Raw genomic sequence first — 16,034 nt, 5'->3', positions numbered from 1 at the left:
ATTCTTATTGAATATCGATAGTAATAATACACATATTCATAATGTTGAAGCCAAAAGATGCAGAGTTGATACTGAAAGTGCAACTTATTTGTGGCACTGTCGTTTAGGTCATATCGGTGTAAAGCGCATGAAGAAACTCCATACTGATGGACTTTTGGAACCACTTGATTATGAATCACTTGGTACTTGCGAACCGTGCCTCATGGGCAAGATGACTAAAACACCGTTCTCCGGTACTATGGAGAGAGCAACAGATTTGTTGGAAATCATACATACCGATGTATGTGGTCCGATGAATATTGAGGCTCGTGGCGGATATCGTTATTTTCCCACCTTCACAGATGATTTAAGCAGATATGGGTATATCTACTTAATGAAACATAAGTCTGAAACATTTGAAAAGTTCAAAGAATTTCAGAGTGAAGTTGAAAATCATCGTAACAAGAAAATTAAGTTTCTACGATCTGATCTTGGAGGAGAATATTTGAGTTACGAGTTTGGTGTACATTTGAAAAATTGTGGAATAGTTTCGCAACTCACGCCACCCGGAACACCACAGCGTAATGGTGTGTCCGAACGTCGTAATCGTACTTTACTAGATATGGTACGATCTATGATGTCTCTTACTGATTTACCGCTATCGTTTTGGGGATACGCTCTAGAGACGGCCGCATTCACGTTAAATAGGGCACCATCAAAATCCGTTGAGACGACGCCTTATGAACTATGGTTTGGCAAGAAACCAAAGTTGTCGTTTCTTAAAGTTTGGGGCTGCGATGCTTATATGAAAAAGCTTCAACCTGATAAGCTCGAACCCAAATCGGAGAAATGTGTCTTCATAGGATACCCAAAGGAGACTGTTGGGTACACCTTCTATCACAGATCCGAAGGCAAGACATTCGTTGCTAAGAATGGATCCTTTCTAGAGAAGGAGTTTCTCTCGAAAGAAGTGAGTGGGAGGAAAGCAGAACTTGACGAGGTAACTGTACCTGCTCCCTTATTGGAAAGTAGTACATCACAGAAAACTGTTTCTGTGACACCTACACCAGTTAGTGAGGAAGCTAATGATGATGATCATGAAACTTCAGAACAAGATACTACTGAACCTCGTAGATCAACCAGAGTAAGATCCGCGCCAGAGTGGTACGGTAATCCTGTTCTGGAAGTCATGCTACTAGATCATGATGAACCTACGAACTATGAAGAAGCGATGGTGAGCCCAGATTCCGCAAAGTGGCTTGAAGCCATGAAATCTGAAATTGGGATCCATGTATGAGAACAAAGTATGGACTTTGGTTGACTTGCCCGATGATCGGCAAGCAATTGAGAATAAATGGATCTTCAAGAAGAAGACTGACGCTGATGGTAATGTTACTGTCTACAAAGCTCGACTTGTTGCAAAAGGTTTTCGACAAGTTCAAGGGATTGACTACGATGAGACCTTCTCACCCGTAGCGATGCTTAAGTCTGTCCGAATCATGTTAGCAATTGCCGCATTTTATGATTATGAAATTTGGCAGATGGATGTCAAAACTGCATTCCTGAATGGATTTCTGGAAGAAGAGTTGTATATGATGCAACCAGAAGGTTTTGTCGATCCAAAGGGAGCTAACAAAGTGTGCAAGCTCCAGCGATCCATTAATGGACTGGTGCAAGCCTCTCGGAGTTGGAATAAATGTTTTGATAGTGTGATCAAAGCATTTGGTTTTATACAGACTTTTGGAGAAGCCTGTATTTACAAGAAAGTGAGTGGGAGCTCTGTAGCATTTTTGATATTATATGTGGATGACATATTATTAATTGGAAATGATATAGAATTTCTGGATAGCATAAAAGGATACTTGAATAAGAGTTTTTCAATGAAAGACCTCGGTGAAGCTGCTTACATATTAGGCATTAAGATCTATAGAGATAGATCAAGACGCTTAATTGGACTTTCACAAACAACATACCTTGAAATTTTTTGAAGAAGTCCAAAATGGATCAAGCAAAGAAAGGATTCTTGCCTGTGTTACAAGGTGTGAAATTGAGTAAGACTCAATGCCCGACCACTGCAGAAGATAGAGAGAATATGAAAGATGTTCCCTATGCATCAGCGATAGGATCTATCATGTATGCAATGTTGTGTACCAAACCTGATGTGTGCCTTGCTATAAGTCTAGCAGGGAGGTACCAACGTAATCCAGGAGTGGATCACTGGACAGCGGTCAAGAACATCCTGAATTACCTGAAAAGGACTAAGGATATGCTTCTCGTATATGGAGGTGACAAAGAGCTCGTCGTAAATGATTACGTTGATGCAAGCTTTGACACTGATCCGGACGATTTTAAATCGCAAACTGGATACGTGTTTACATTAAACGGTGGAGCTGTCAGTTGGTGCAGTTCTAAACAAGGCGTCGTAGCGGGATCTACATGTGAAGCAGAGTACATAGCTGCTTCGGAAGCGGCAAATGAAGGAGTCTGGATGAAGGAGTTCATATCCGGTCTAGGTGTCATACCTAGTGCATCGGGTCCAATGAAAATCTTTTGTGACAATACTGGTGCAATTGCCTTGGCAAAGGAATCCAAATTTCACAAGAGAACGAAGCACATCAAGAGATGCTTCAATTCCATCCGGGATCTAGTCCAGGTGGGAGACATAGAGATTTGCAAGATACATACGGATCTGAATGTTGCAGACCCATTGACTAAGCCTCTTCCACGAGCAAAACATGATCAGCACCAAGGCTCCATGGGTGTTAGAATCATTACTGTATAATCTAGATTATTGACTCTAGTGCAAGTGGAAGACTGAAGGAAATATGCCCTAGAGGCAATAATAAAGTTATTATTTATTTCCTTATATCATGATAAATGTTTATTATTCATGCTAGAATTGTATTAACCGGAAACATAATACAAGTGTGAATACATAGACAAACTTAGTGTCACTAGTATGCCTCTACTTGACTAGCTCGTTAGTCAAAGATGGTTATGTTTCCTAACCATGAACAAAGTGTTGTTATTTGATTAACGAGGTCACATCATTAGTTGAATGATCTGATTGACATGACCCATTACATTAGCTTAGCACCCGATCGTTTAGTATGTTGCTATTGTTTTCTTCATGAACATATACATGTTCCTATGACTATGAGATTATGCAACTCCCGTTTGCCGGAGGAACACTTTGGGTGCTACCAAACGTCACAACGTAACTGGGTGATTATAAAGGAGCATTACAGGTGTCTCCAAAGGTAGATGTTGGGTTGACGTATTTCGAGATTAGGATTTGTCACTCCGATTGTCGGAGAGGTATCTCTGGGCCCTCTCGGTAATGCACATCACTTAAGCCTTGCAAGCATTACAACTAAATGAGTTAGTTGCGGGATGATGTATTACAGAACGAGTAAAGAGACTTGCCGGTAACGAGATTGAACTAGGTATAGGAATACCGACGATCGAATCTCGGGCAAGTAACATACCGATGACAAAGGGAACAACGTATGTTGTTATGCGGTCTGACCGATAAAGATCTTCGTAGAATATGTAGGAGCCAATATGGGCATCCAGGTCCCGCTATTGGTTATTGACTGGAGACATGTCTCGGTCATGTCTACATTGTTCTTGAACCCGTAGGGTCCGCACGCTTAAGGTTACGATGACAGTTATATTATGAGTTTATGCATTTTGATGTACAGAAGGTTGTTCGGAGTCCCGGATGTGATCACGGGCATGACGAGGAGTCTCGAAATGGTCGAGACGTAAAGATTGATATATTGGAAGCCTATGTTTGGATATCGGAAGTGTTCCGGGTGAAATCGGGATTTTACCGGAGTACCGGGAGGTTACCGGAACCCCCCGGGAACCATATGGGCCTAGATGGGCTTTAGTGGAAAGGAGAAAGGGGCAGCCCAAGGTGGCCGCGCGTCTCCCCCCTCCCCCTAGTCCTATTAGGACTAGGAGAGGTGGCCGGCCCCCCTTCTCTCTCTTTCCCCCTTGGGAATCCTATTTGGAATAGGATTGGGGGGGAGTCCTACTCCCGGTAGGAGTAGGACTCCTCCTGCGCCTCCATAGGGCTGGCCGCACCCCTCCCCCTTGGCTCCTTTATATACGGAGGCAGGGGGCACCTCTAGACACACAAGGTTATCCACGTGATCTATTCCTTAGCCGTGTGCGGTGCCCCCAGCCACCATATTCCTCGATAATACTGTAGCGGAGTTTAGGCGAAGTCCTGCTGCTGTAGTGCATCAAGATCGTCACCACGCAGTCGTGCTGACGGAATTCTTCCCCGACACTTTGCTGGATCGAAGTCCGGGGATCGTCATCGAGCTGAACGTGTGCTCGAACTCGGATGTGCCGTAGTTTCGGTACTTGATCGGTTGAATCGTGAAGACGTATGACTACTTCCTCTACGTTACGTCAACGCTTCCGCAGTCGGTCTGCGTGGGTACGTAGACAACACTCTCCCCTCTCGTTGCTATGCATCACATGATCTTGCGTGTGCGTAGGAATTTTTTTGAAATTACTACGAAACCCAACAACCAGGATCAACGCAAGCCCAAAAATGCTGACGCACAACACCTGGATGGTACTTGAGTTCCCCAAGGATGGCCCCAAGTGGGTAGCGTAGAGCACCGCTGCCACCAATCCCGAGGTTAGGGTTTTCACCTGGAACCCTGCCATGGAAAGGAAATCTGAAAGGACGCCATAAGAGGTGAGTGACACCCACGGGCATCATCATTGCCAGCGCCAAAGCGCAAGGTTTTCACTCGGCTCCTCTCTAATGCCACCCACGGCACCAGCAGACCCGACCCAACCTTAGGGAAGGACAACATTGCCAGCATGAGACCTCCAGATCCAGACCAGGCGCCACCACTATAGAACCCATCAGCAGCCACTCCTCCCTTCATTAACCACATAGCGAAGAGGACGCATCACCACCATTGTCACGTTGGTCATTGCAGGCCAAGCACACAACCTCGCTATCCAGGGTCGTTGCCCTAGTATCCAAGACTGACCCACCACCACAACAACAACATTAGGTCATCCGAGAACTAGAGTATTTAACAAAAAACTACCACATTTCGTCGAATCGTGCCTACAAACTACCACTTTACAAATTTGTGCCAAAAACTATCACTTTTTGACTAATTTTTCCCCAAAACACTAGTGACTGCTTCGACCGAAATTAAACATGATTATGACAGGGTTGGCCCACACGTAGGCGATGACATGGCACAGCAGTCAACTCCCTTAGGTTGACCGTTACGTTGACCGTTATGACATGTGGAGCCTGTATGTCAGTGTTAGTAAAATTTCTCAAGTTTCTAATGAACATACTAATTACTTTTTTTTCTGAGAAACACGTACTAAATGCAACTAGTTAGGCTAATCTAACCACGCGGGCCCTGTGGACAGTGGCCCATCTAATCCGAACAAACCACTAACCTATCCCTAACCTACCCACTAACCCATCACCTAACCAATTCCTACCGCTCGCGCCGCTCTGCCCAGGCCGTCGGTGGCTGCGCCGCCGGAGTACTGCCGGCCGGGACGCGCCGTGGGGAGGCCCAGGCCGCCGCCCGGTGTCTCGCCGCACCTGCAGGTCGCGCCGCGGGGAGGCCCAGGCCGCCTCCCTATGGCTCGCCTCTCCAGATGCGGCCGCGCCATAGCTTTCCTCCTTGCGCCGACGAGGCCACCGGCCGTCCCCCGTCCATTCTTCATGTCCAGAAGATCCGCCACCTCGCGCCGGTCATCTCCACGGAAGAACTCGTCCGCGGCTGTACTGCACCAACCGAATGAAGCCGTCTTCCTCGCCGGCACCCGAAGACCAAAATAGTCGATTCGTCGTCTACAGGTCCTCCTCGACCTCGAAGCCGACGCCATATGATGCGTTATGAGCTTCCCCATCTTTTCCCTCTGCTCTAGCTGTCGCGTTGGTTCCGTAGTCATCGTTCCACGAGCTCCGAGCTCTGGCCGCCGCCATGGCCGACGAGGCGACGAGCTCCATGCTCCAGAGTTCCTCTGCTCGAACCCGTTGCATACGTGCGCTCGTAGCGTTCCCAAAAACTAGTAGTGCCGCTTAGTTTGCTTGCCAGCCAGCCACGACCTCACGCCCGTGCACAGCCGAGCTCCGCCGCCGTTTGAGCTTGCCACTGCCGCTACAGGCCGCCCAAGCACCAGCCGTTGTCACCTTTAGACGCGGCACACCGCGAGCTCTCGAACGAGCCTAGCCGCGCGAGCAGCCATCACTGGAAACGGCCGGACGAGCTCCAGCACAAGGTGTTTGTTAAAATGCAAGAGAGATGAGGAAGAAGAGGGTTGACGTGTGGGCCCCATTTGTAATAACGGTCAAAGTTAACGGTCAACCTGACTTGTGGGCCCATTCTGTCAGAAAGGCGTTTAGAAGAGGCGAATTGGGCACTTTTTCGATATGGCAGTTTTTAGTCAAATATTAGTCAAAAAGTGGTAGTTTTCGGCACAAATTTGTAAGATGGTAGTTTGTAGACACACTTCGGCGAAATGTGATAGTTTTTTGTTAAATACTCCGAGAACTAGGAACCTAGAACGGACAATGCTGTAGCGGATTCTTCGCCGGTTAGGACCGGACATGCCCGATGCCAGCCCATGCGTTGACAGAACCCTGGTCATGGGCACCACATCCCACCTAGATCCAGCCCCACCTTGACCGGGGATGGGGAGCATCGTGGACAGTCGGCACCACGGCACAAGCCGACTATTCGTCATGTGGCACCGGGGTAGCAGGACTCCACATGTTAGAATTCCCATCCGGATCTAGCTGAGGACGAAACCTGAGACCCACCATCGTTCATCCATAGCTTACCCGCTAGAGGAGCAAATAGCCGATCTCCGTGTCCTTGCGCACCGCCACCCGCGGACTACCAGTCAATCGAAGCCACGTCCGAGCGGACCCGAGTCTCGCATCGAGATGGAGTTCAGCCCGTGCCGCCCAAAGTCCGCCGACTGTCAGATCTAGAATGCACGACCGCCGCCACCCCGAGCACGCTAGGGCTCGATTCTGCGCGTCCACTATGAGCTCCACCCGCAACACACCATGAAAAACTCCGCCACTGCATGACAACCCCCATGCACAGCATGTCGCCATTGTCCGCCACCACGAGCCAGATGCACCGCCACTGGACCACTCAAGCCACCATGGCACCACCGCAACGCCCCGCGGTCTCACACCGTTGCCGAACGAGCAGACGCCTGCCATGTGCCGGGACATGCTTCGCAATCCCATGAGATAGGGTGTCCCACGCGACCGACACGCCCAACTAGAGGGAGGAAGATGCCTGCGCCCGATGCCGTGTGGGCTTCGCCCAGTGGTACCCGCCAGCGATGGCAACGAGAGGAAGGGGAGGAGGGCTGCTGGAAACGGTGGTTCTAGGCTTTCTTCTGTGGCGCTCGGGGGAGCTCCCGTGAGTTTGTTTGCAATAAGACATCGTATTTGATGTTTCACGAATCCAAAGTTGGCACCTCTTTCTTTTTATGCCTGCAAGGAAGATCAAGGATTTAGAAAAGCTCTATTAAATGAAGACATCCCTCCCGGTGGCACCTCACGTGAAAGAAGACTGTCCATCCGCGGGGCGCTTCTCTCCGGTCCTCTTGGCCTCGTGTTGGTGTTCGCAGTGAGGCGGCGTGGGTGGCGGCGCAACCGCGATGGTGCATGGTGGTGGGCGGCGGTCTGGCTGGTCGGCTCCGGTCCGTTGGGCGGTGGGGTTGGAGTGCGGGAGAAATCCTTGCCAGTTCTTCGGCTCCGATGCGGTGACACCCGCGGGTGCCACCATTCCTTCCTGGAGGGTGTCGGTGATATTCATCCCCCACCTCCCTCCGCATGCCGGGGGAAACCCTAGGACATGTCCGGGCAGTAGCGTCGTCGGCGTTGCTTTCCTTCTTGGAGGTGTTGCTTGGTACGCGGCGGTTCGGAGCCTCGGGTTGTGGTGGTTCGTTTCTAGAGGGCGTAGCGGTGGCAGGTCATCCACGCTTTGTCGAGCTGCCGTTGTTGGCATTTGTTTCTTTTTTTGGGCTTGTTGTGCTATTCGTCCCAGCGATCTTTGTATCGGTGTTGGTTGCATGGAAATACAAAGCGAGGGGAAACCCTTTTTCGATAAAGAATACTGTCCTTTCCACCCCCTTCCCTCTAATCTCGTGTGATTGGTGTCATTGATGCTGCACAATTTATTCTATTGAATGGTTTACACTGTTTGTTTGGTGCAAGTGTGTAACGGGAGTGCACAGTGTGTACCTCAATATTACTCAAGTTAAGGTGAAAAATAAAGTCGCTTGCTAGAACCTTGAAGCAATGAAATCTTATAAAGCTCTCGTTTTCACCTAAACTAACCTTGGAACAAAGGGGATTACGCCCTCACCAAAGATCCTCTTGCTCACATTCTCTTCCTCCAGGTTGCAATCTAATTGGGCTCGCCTAGCCTGTTAGGTTGGAGGAAGAAGAGAAAAAGAAAGTGGTCCATTGAAGGGTGTATGGTTACGCTTCCTTTTTGGTTTCGTTCAAGTTGACTTCTAGAGTTCTAGACTATCAAGTTGAGATTACATGGTCAATAATAAGTTCACAAAAAAAAAGAGTCATTACAAGTAAAAATAATAACCATACACATAGAACATATATTGTGATAGTCCATCGCTTGAAGCAAATAAATCTTTTAGGAAGTGGAAACTTCATCCGAGATTGAAATTAGGCTTGGAATGTAGGGGATAACATCAAAGTAAGAGAAATCTTCAAATATGCCTGTGCTTGGGCTGTCAATCCCGAAGTCCTCCATGCAGAACATGTTCTTGTAAGATTTGGTTCTGAGATTGTAGCGCCTTGTACCACACACCGAATCATTGAACACAATTTCGTCCCCAAATGCGGCAACCGGATGGAAATTAGGGGGCCCAAATCCGCAAAAGTTAACTGTACAACGTAGAACCCGTCTTGGCTTGTCAACGTTGTCGCACACCCACAACTGAATCAAACGGATGTTGGCCCCTACACAAACCAAGCACAACTCACCGCGCAGCTCTGCTAATCCAACCTCGGGTGGCAAGGAGGTGCCCATCATTGCCGTACGAGGAGAGAAGTCCTCTTCCTCACGGTTTTCCGTTTTTTTTTCTTTCTTCCACAATGTTTCCTTTCTCTTCTTTTTTTCTTAACACGCAATTTTTTTTCCTTTAGTGACGCCCCGTTTGTTTGAGCTATGTCTCTATCACGCTGCGCGAAAAAGTAGTACTACGAAAACAGAAAAATAAAATGGGAATGTTTGTTGAAAGGAATACTTTATTTAGTGCATTGAAAACACATTTTTTAATAGAAAATTATTTCATTTCAGTGACAAATATTCGCATATGTGAAAATTTTCATGAATTAGATAAAAATGTTTGCGAGTTCAAAACATGTTCATGAATTTGAAATATGACTGGCATTGAGAAAATGTTCGCCAATTTGAAAAGTATGAATGTATAATAAAAAATGATTGTATAAATTCAATATATTCCAAAAAAATTATGGAGAAAGATGACAGTGTGCGTGATGTCTGTGCCAAATTTCAGATCATTTGGATGTCTGAGTAGCTCTTAGAAAAAAAAGACTAATTTAGGGTCTGAGAACAAGTTTACTGTTTGGACCCATTTTTTTTAAGTAGAGCTACTCAAATTTTCAAATGCTTTTTGAAATTTGGCACGCATATCACACTCAGTCATCTTTCTCCACAAAAAAATTAAATCTTTCTACTAGTATTTTTGAATTTATTGCACACCGAGTGCAGCTGAGCCTGGGCTCAGAATAGGATATTCGTTAAATACACTCTTATATTATGGAACGAAAGGAGTACAGCAGAAATGCCGTCGTCTTCAATAGGGCAACGCCATTGAGCATTGTGGTGATAAAAAGGGTGCTAGAGGAAATTAAGACTTGGCTGATATGGCGGGTCTTCTCTGTGGAGATTTGCATGTTTTCACCGAGCACTCTACTGTTTCTTCTTCTTCTTCTTCTTCTTCTTCTTCTTCTTCTTCTTCTTCTTTTGCGAAATCTACCGTTTCTTCTCTCTATATATGATACGCATAGCTTATGTGCATTCTAGAGGGGAAAAAAATGCAAAATACGACCATAGCTTTGCAGCTATCAGGTTTCACTCGCCAGACGCACATTTATTGATATATTCTACTTAGCCAACGGTTTCCAGAAAACCAACATTCAAGCTACTACTACTAAAAAAAGGAGAACACTTCTCATAAGCGATTTCTTGGACTGACAGCTGAGCTTCCAAGGATTCGATCTCAGTTCATTAAGAAGGCGGGCTACTAACAGTCAAGTAGCGTCAGTTACCTGTAAAGCGTTTTTCGGATGCCTTAGCAAACATGTATGCTTTCAAATTTGGAACTATGAGAATGAGAATATCCGATAATTATCATGTACTCCCTCTGTAAAGAAATATAAGAGCGATTACTAGTAATTGCTTATATGTACACTAACACAACAATGTGATGGTAAGGACAAGGATAAACATACCATAAACTCATCAAGACATAATATTACAGCCTCATCTGAGCCTCAAGCTTCTACCACATCCGCATCTGCATGTATATCAACCTCCTGATCCTTTCAAACTCGTATAAATCCTAGTGCACATATGACAATTTAACATTTTTTTGCCTGAATCTGGAAAAATAACGGAAGGAACTTATGTTTAATGATGATCCATCTTTCATCACCTTGCCTTTATTCAGTTTGCCGTTACACCTTTTGGCCAATTGTCTTGTCAAGAAGATTTCTTTTGATATGGATCCACTTGGATCCCCAGTAACATATTGTTGCCCATGACTATTTCTCTTCTGGCTGAATATATAATAGAAACAATAATATACAAGTGCGGTAAGCTTAATTCAATTTCAGAAACCTTTAACAAATTGCCTGACTGCTGTCAGCAACCAAAATTTGGGATTGTGTGTTGGATGATGAAAATGGTGAGACATTCATATCATGCAAGAGCTCGGGCCCTGCTAGACATTACACAAAGATTTATTGGCAACAACTTCCGCAGTTTTGCAGTTGAGTAAGTCATATAAGCCCACGGAGAACTAGCACCATACAAAACGAAGAGTATACCATGTGGAGCAAACATGAATATTTATCTCTGGGAGGGGAAGGGAATGATGTGAAGTAAGCAAAACTACCTTAAAATGGAGAGCGGAACATTTTACATATTGCTGACCAGCCACAAAATGTCATATAGCCATCCATAGGAAGTCCAGGGTTGTCGATGTTAAATCCATCCAGCTTCTGGAGAAGTGGTGCTCCTGAACACCTATAATAGCCAGCGTTGCCTGCTTTCTCTTTGCTATCAAGAAATACTTGGCTCCACAAACTACTAGGTTGGGGAACTAACAACACAGATAGAAACCTGCAACTTAAACATGAAGAGAATTAAACAGGGAAGTTAAGTTCCAAACGAGATAATTAAAACACACATTTCCTTGCATCTTATTGACTTAAACATTGAATATTGTGAAGCGCATTTCAAGCGTGGGCAAAATCCTTAAACTTGGGAACTGGAAATTCATGCAAAGTGACTCAAAAATGCTCCTATAATGATAACAAAGTTGATAGCCAAGCTTAGCTCAATCTATACTAAAACAACTTGATCTGGTGTCCAAAGAAAGTTCTGAATTTACATAAATATTTTTCTAACCTTACTAAAATAAACATACTCCCTCTGATCGATATTACTTGTTGCTCAAACGTATGTATGTAGCACTGAAATACATCTATATACATCCGTTCGAGGGACAAGTAATATGGATCAGAGGGAGTAGTAAAGTTTGACCTAACAAAGTCAAGTGACAATGATCACCAACCTGATGACCATAGAGAACACCGAGGCGACAAATTTTCACAAACTGTATTAATATCAAATCTATACTGCCAAAATAACTACATGGTGCGTGTGTGATGAGGACCAGGTTAGGCATCTTCTCAAGGTCCAGTTAGAAGGTGGGAAGGAGTAACTTACCAGAAAAATTATTTGCTTACAAATGTCATATAAACCATGGTAAAGGGCATAAAAGGTTTGTTTTTGAACTAACCATCTTCCCAAGATCTCACAAAGTCACCGCAGCCGAAAACAACCTTTCTGCCATGAAAGCAGACAGGCCTGCTTTCCAACTGAGGAAATAATAAGTTGCTTTGCTTTTTGCCAAAGCCACAAACTGATTAGGCAAATACTTGGACTACTGTAAAAGAGTGCAACACACTTCTTCTCTTGATAACATGCATACAAATCTGTATGTGTGCACCTTGAAACGAAACTCAGCAACAAAGTGTGCAGATACATATTGCGCATCCATGCACGCTAAACATCAAGGAAATGGGATAGCTCCTCAGACGGTATTGGCTAAACATAGACAGTCAACAAGAGTATGCGGCCGTGGCACCAAGCGACCCTCATATCTGCCGGTGCCTTCGATGCTTCCATCTGCGAGATGATATGCTCCAACTTTAAACCCCGCTCTTTCAGCAACGTCAAAGCCTAAGTAGATGGTGTCAGCAGTAATGGAGCCAGAAGGGAAATTCTGTATGGACACCGATAGGGAGCAATGCATGCCCATGAACACCGCACGCCCGGCGGCGCCGCCCAAGCTGTTGACCGGGAATAGCGTCCGCTTGTCCAAATCCACTCGATATGCATCGTACCAATAACCCAATCTGTTCACCGATGACAATGGTCCGCTCCAACGGTGCACCAGCATGAGCTCCCCACAATTGTTCACCAGGTGCAGACTACCCTCAATCAGTGAGCCACTCAAATTCAGCTCGGAGGCCATCTCCAGCCGTGGTGGCTGATCTCCGCTGGTTTCCAGCACCATGACACCATTGTGCCAGTTAACGCAGTAGAATCGGCCTGCCAGCATTAAGGGCGATAACATCGAACCAAATTGGCATTTTAACAACGTCCAGTGGTCATCGCCGGGCTTGGCCACGCCAAGCACGTCGAGCGTGTTGAAGCAGAGCACCACTGTCGAATCATCATTGGCAACGCCGGAGCCCCACGCTGCTAACACCCTTTTGAAACGGCCAATCAGATCCATACGCATGTGCTGGTCGTGTGGAGATAGCAGCGTGGTGAGCGGCGGGAGTTCCGTGAGGTGGCCGGTGAACGGGTTGAGCAGGCGGACGGTGTTGCGCTGCGGCTTGTGGTGGACCAGAACGAGGAGGCCCTCGGAGGTGAGGGCGAGCACGCAGTGGTCATGGAGCTCCGGGAGGTCCACCTGGACGCACTCGCCGGTGGAGGTGTTCAGGAAGGAGCGGCGGTTGGGCGCCGCGAGCTCCTCCCGGAGCATCGCCCACCGCCGGGGATGGAACCGGCGGTCGAGGCTGCCGTGCGCGCGCGGGTCCGCTGAGCACCGACGCCACGGGAGGCACACGGCGCGGAAACGGACGTAGTCGGCGACGTCGTAGGCGAGGACGCGGTCGGCGATGAGCGCCGTCGGCCCGTCCGGTAGATCCGCCCAGTTGCGGGATCCGGCCATCAGATCGGAATGCGGCGGAGGAAGGGCGCCTTCGGGTAGTTGGGTTCACACTCCAAGAGACGGAGAGGAGGAGGGGGACGGAGATCTGGACGGGAGGAGCTCCGGCCTCCGATCGCGCCGCCGGCACGGCGCCGTCGGACGAGGGGATAGGGGGGACGAGTTGTTCGGCTTTGGTGGAGTAGGTGCAGCACAGTGTGTGTGTGTGTGTTCCAGACTTCCAGAGCGTACAAATTATGATTACTCCGCCCCAACAAACCGATTATGTTGAGCATGGCACGAGCATCAATGTCTTGTACAAACCCTAAAAAAAATGTCTTGTCCAATAAGGTCTTTTTTCTTGAAATTAAAAATCTCTATTCCATTAAACCAAGCGCACAGCAATATCACTGGCTATCAATTCTCGGACGAAGGTAGAAAGCACCGCCCATCCAACAATGCTACACATACAGGTTTCTACATGAGTTTACATGATTGATTTTACTTGGCGGTTTTTGATTGGATGTTAGTTGGGGAGAGGCCCCACCCCATAAAAATCAGGGGGGTGATGTTTATGAAGTTTGGAAGGAGCTTGTAAACTCCTGTAAAGTCCTGTAGATGTAGCATTTTTGCCGCCCGGCCATACGGCTTAAAGTTCGACATTCATCTTGGCACCGAATGCCACAAGGTATTCCACAACAGTATATTACAAAGTTTAAGATAGTAATTTATTTTAAGCATAACAAAATATAAATCGAGATGAACTTTGAGCTCCCGAAACAGCACACCACTAGGCGTCAGGTCTTGGGGTCAGTTTGGTTCGCATCCTCGCCGTTGAGTGCCTGGCCTGGAGCCTGCCTGAGATGTGCCTGAAGGGCGTTTGTTTGCTGCCCTGGAAAAGCCTGATGCTGCCTGGCCTGAACACACCACGATTTGATTAGCCTGGCTTTTAAACCAGGCAGGTTCACTAGCCTGGGCCAGGCTTCCTTTTTCTAGCGCCTGGCCGGAGCAAATGGCAGCCTGAGAACGCTAATCATGCAAATAGTACTTGATGTGACCTTTTCTATTCAAAACTAGTAAACGGTTTTGTCCTTCACTTGCTTTTGTCAGACTCAGGCACAAGGTCTCCATCCAAACAATGCATTCTCAGGCATGCCTCATCAGGCAGAAAATAGCTATTTTTCAGGCTGCTTTCAGGCACTGGTTTTTGCCAGGCATGTAACCCAGGCCACCAACCAAACAGGCCCTTGATTTGTCAATGTGTCAACTTTCGCTAATTCTTGAGCGTCTATTTCAATGATCATTTTCGTCATATACCCAACTCTGGTATTCATGGATAACATGTAGTCACACCTCTATCTCATCATGCATAAGATCTGGAAGATAACGAAGCTTTCCTCTCATGAACCAACCACATCGCCTATACTATTCCTAATCACGAAGGTCGAGCCGCCATCTCGTGATTCCAGTAAGAAACTGCAATGATTATTAATCTACATGTAGTCACGTTCAGGTGGTTCCCACTGTCGAGCACACATCATGGTGGGTGTTATTTCGTATTTCTTCAAACAAAACATTTAGTCCGGAACATTTCTTCTTATTTGGTACAAGATACTCCCTTTATAAAGAAATATAAGAGTGATCTAAACGTTCTTATATTTCTTTATCGAGGGAGTATCATTTATATTGGCCTTTTTTTTTGCGTTTAGATCATTGTGATGGTATCAAAGGGAGGGGAATGGAACCGGATACTGCTGCATGATGCCTTCGTTCTAGCTGAAAATGTCAGTATTTACTCTCTGACTGGAACTATATGTTACGCTTCTATTCAACAGCTCATGATGATGTTGTTTGGATGCTTCACGGCGGTTATGTCCTTTTTCTTTTGCAAGACTGCACCATTGGTGGGCCGAGATGAGAGTTCTTGGGACATAACAAGATATAAAGTAGAACATACAGCGTGGGAGAAGAACACCAAGAACACGAAGAACACCAGCTCATGATTGACTCGTTTTTTCTTGAGCGCTACTATTTCAGTACACTTCTTGTGATGACCACCTTCACCCCAGACCATCTACACCAGTTCATTACTATGTGGATAGCCATTCATGGGATTCACCTTTCTGAGGAGGTGGAGGACAACATAGTGTGGAAGCACACGATCGACGGAACCTACTATGCGTCGTCCGCTTATAAGGTGCACTTCTTGACTATCACCCACACTAACATGTGCAAGACTGATACGTCTCTAACGTAGCTATAATTTTTTATTGTTTCATGTTATTATATTATCAATTTTGTATGTTTTATATGCAATTTTTTATATTATTTTTGGGAACTAACCTATTAACCTAGTGCCTAGTGTTGGTTCCTATTTTTGCCTATTTTATTGTTTCGTAGAAAACCATACCAAACGAAGTCCAAACATGATGAAACTTTACGGTGATTTTTTCTGGACCAGAAGGGACCCTAGAGGCTTCGTGAAGAGACCAGACGCCGCACGATAGTGGCACAAGCTCACACGC

General features: G+C 46.3%; 1 protein-coding gene across 4 annotated transcripts; it reads right to left on the bottom strand.

Annotated features, from left to right (window-relative positions):
- Positions 1-9,742: 9,742 nt before the first annotated feature.
- Positions 9,743-13,740, bottom strand: LOC119270255. Of its 4 annotated transcripts, none has more exons than XM_037552248.1 (4): positions 11,182-13,740; positions 10,720-10,843; positions 10,517-10,626; positions 9,743-10,428 (listed from the first exon to the last, which is right to left on the bottom strand). In XM_037552248.1, exon 1 carries the CDS (start codon positions 13,531-13,533, stop codon positions 12,385-12,387), a length of 1,149 nt encoding a protein of 382 aa, XP_037408145.1. In that variant the 5' UTR covers positions 13,534-13,740; the 3' UTR covers positions 9,743-10,428; positions 10,517-10,626; positions 10,720-10,843; positions 11,182-12,384. The 4 variants fall into 4 exon arrangements, with proteins under 4 accessions (XP_037408145.1, XP_037408143.1, XP_037408142.1 ...); XM_037552246.1 differs by having other exon boundaries at positions 10,720-11,408; positions 12,091-13,740; XM_037552245.1 differs by having other exon boundaries at positions 10,720-13,740.
- Between the last annotated feature and the right edge of the window lie 2,294 nt (positions 13,741-16,034).

The sequence above is a fragment of the Triticum dicoccoides genome, chromosome 3A (genome assembly GCF_002162155.2).
Source record: "Triticum dicoccoides isolate Atlit2015 ecotype Zavitan chromosome 3A, WEW_v2.0, whole genome shotgun sequence".
NCBI lineage: Eukaryota > Viridiplantae > Streptophyta > Magnoliopsida > Poales > Poaceae > Triticum > Triticum dicoccoides.
Note: the sequence above shows the minus strand (reverse complement) of the source record. Positions and strands in the feature narration are given on the sequence as shown.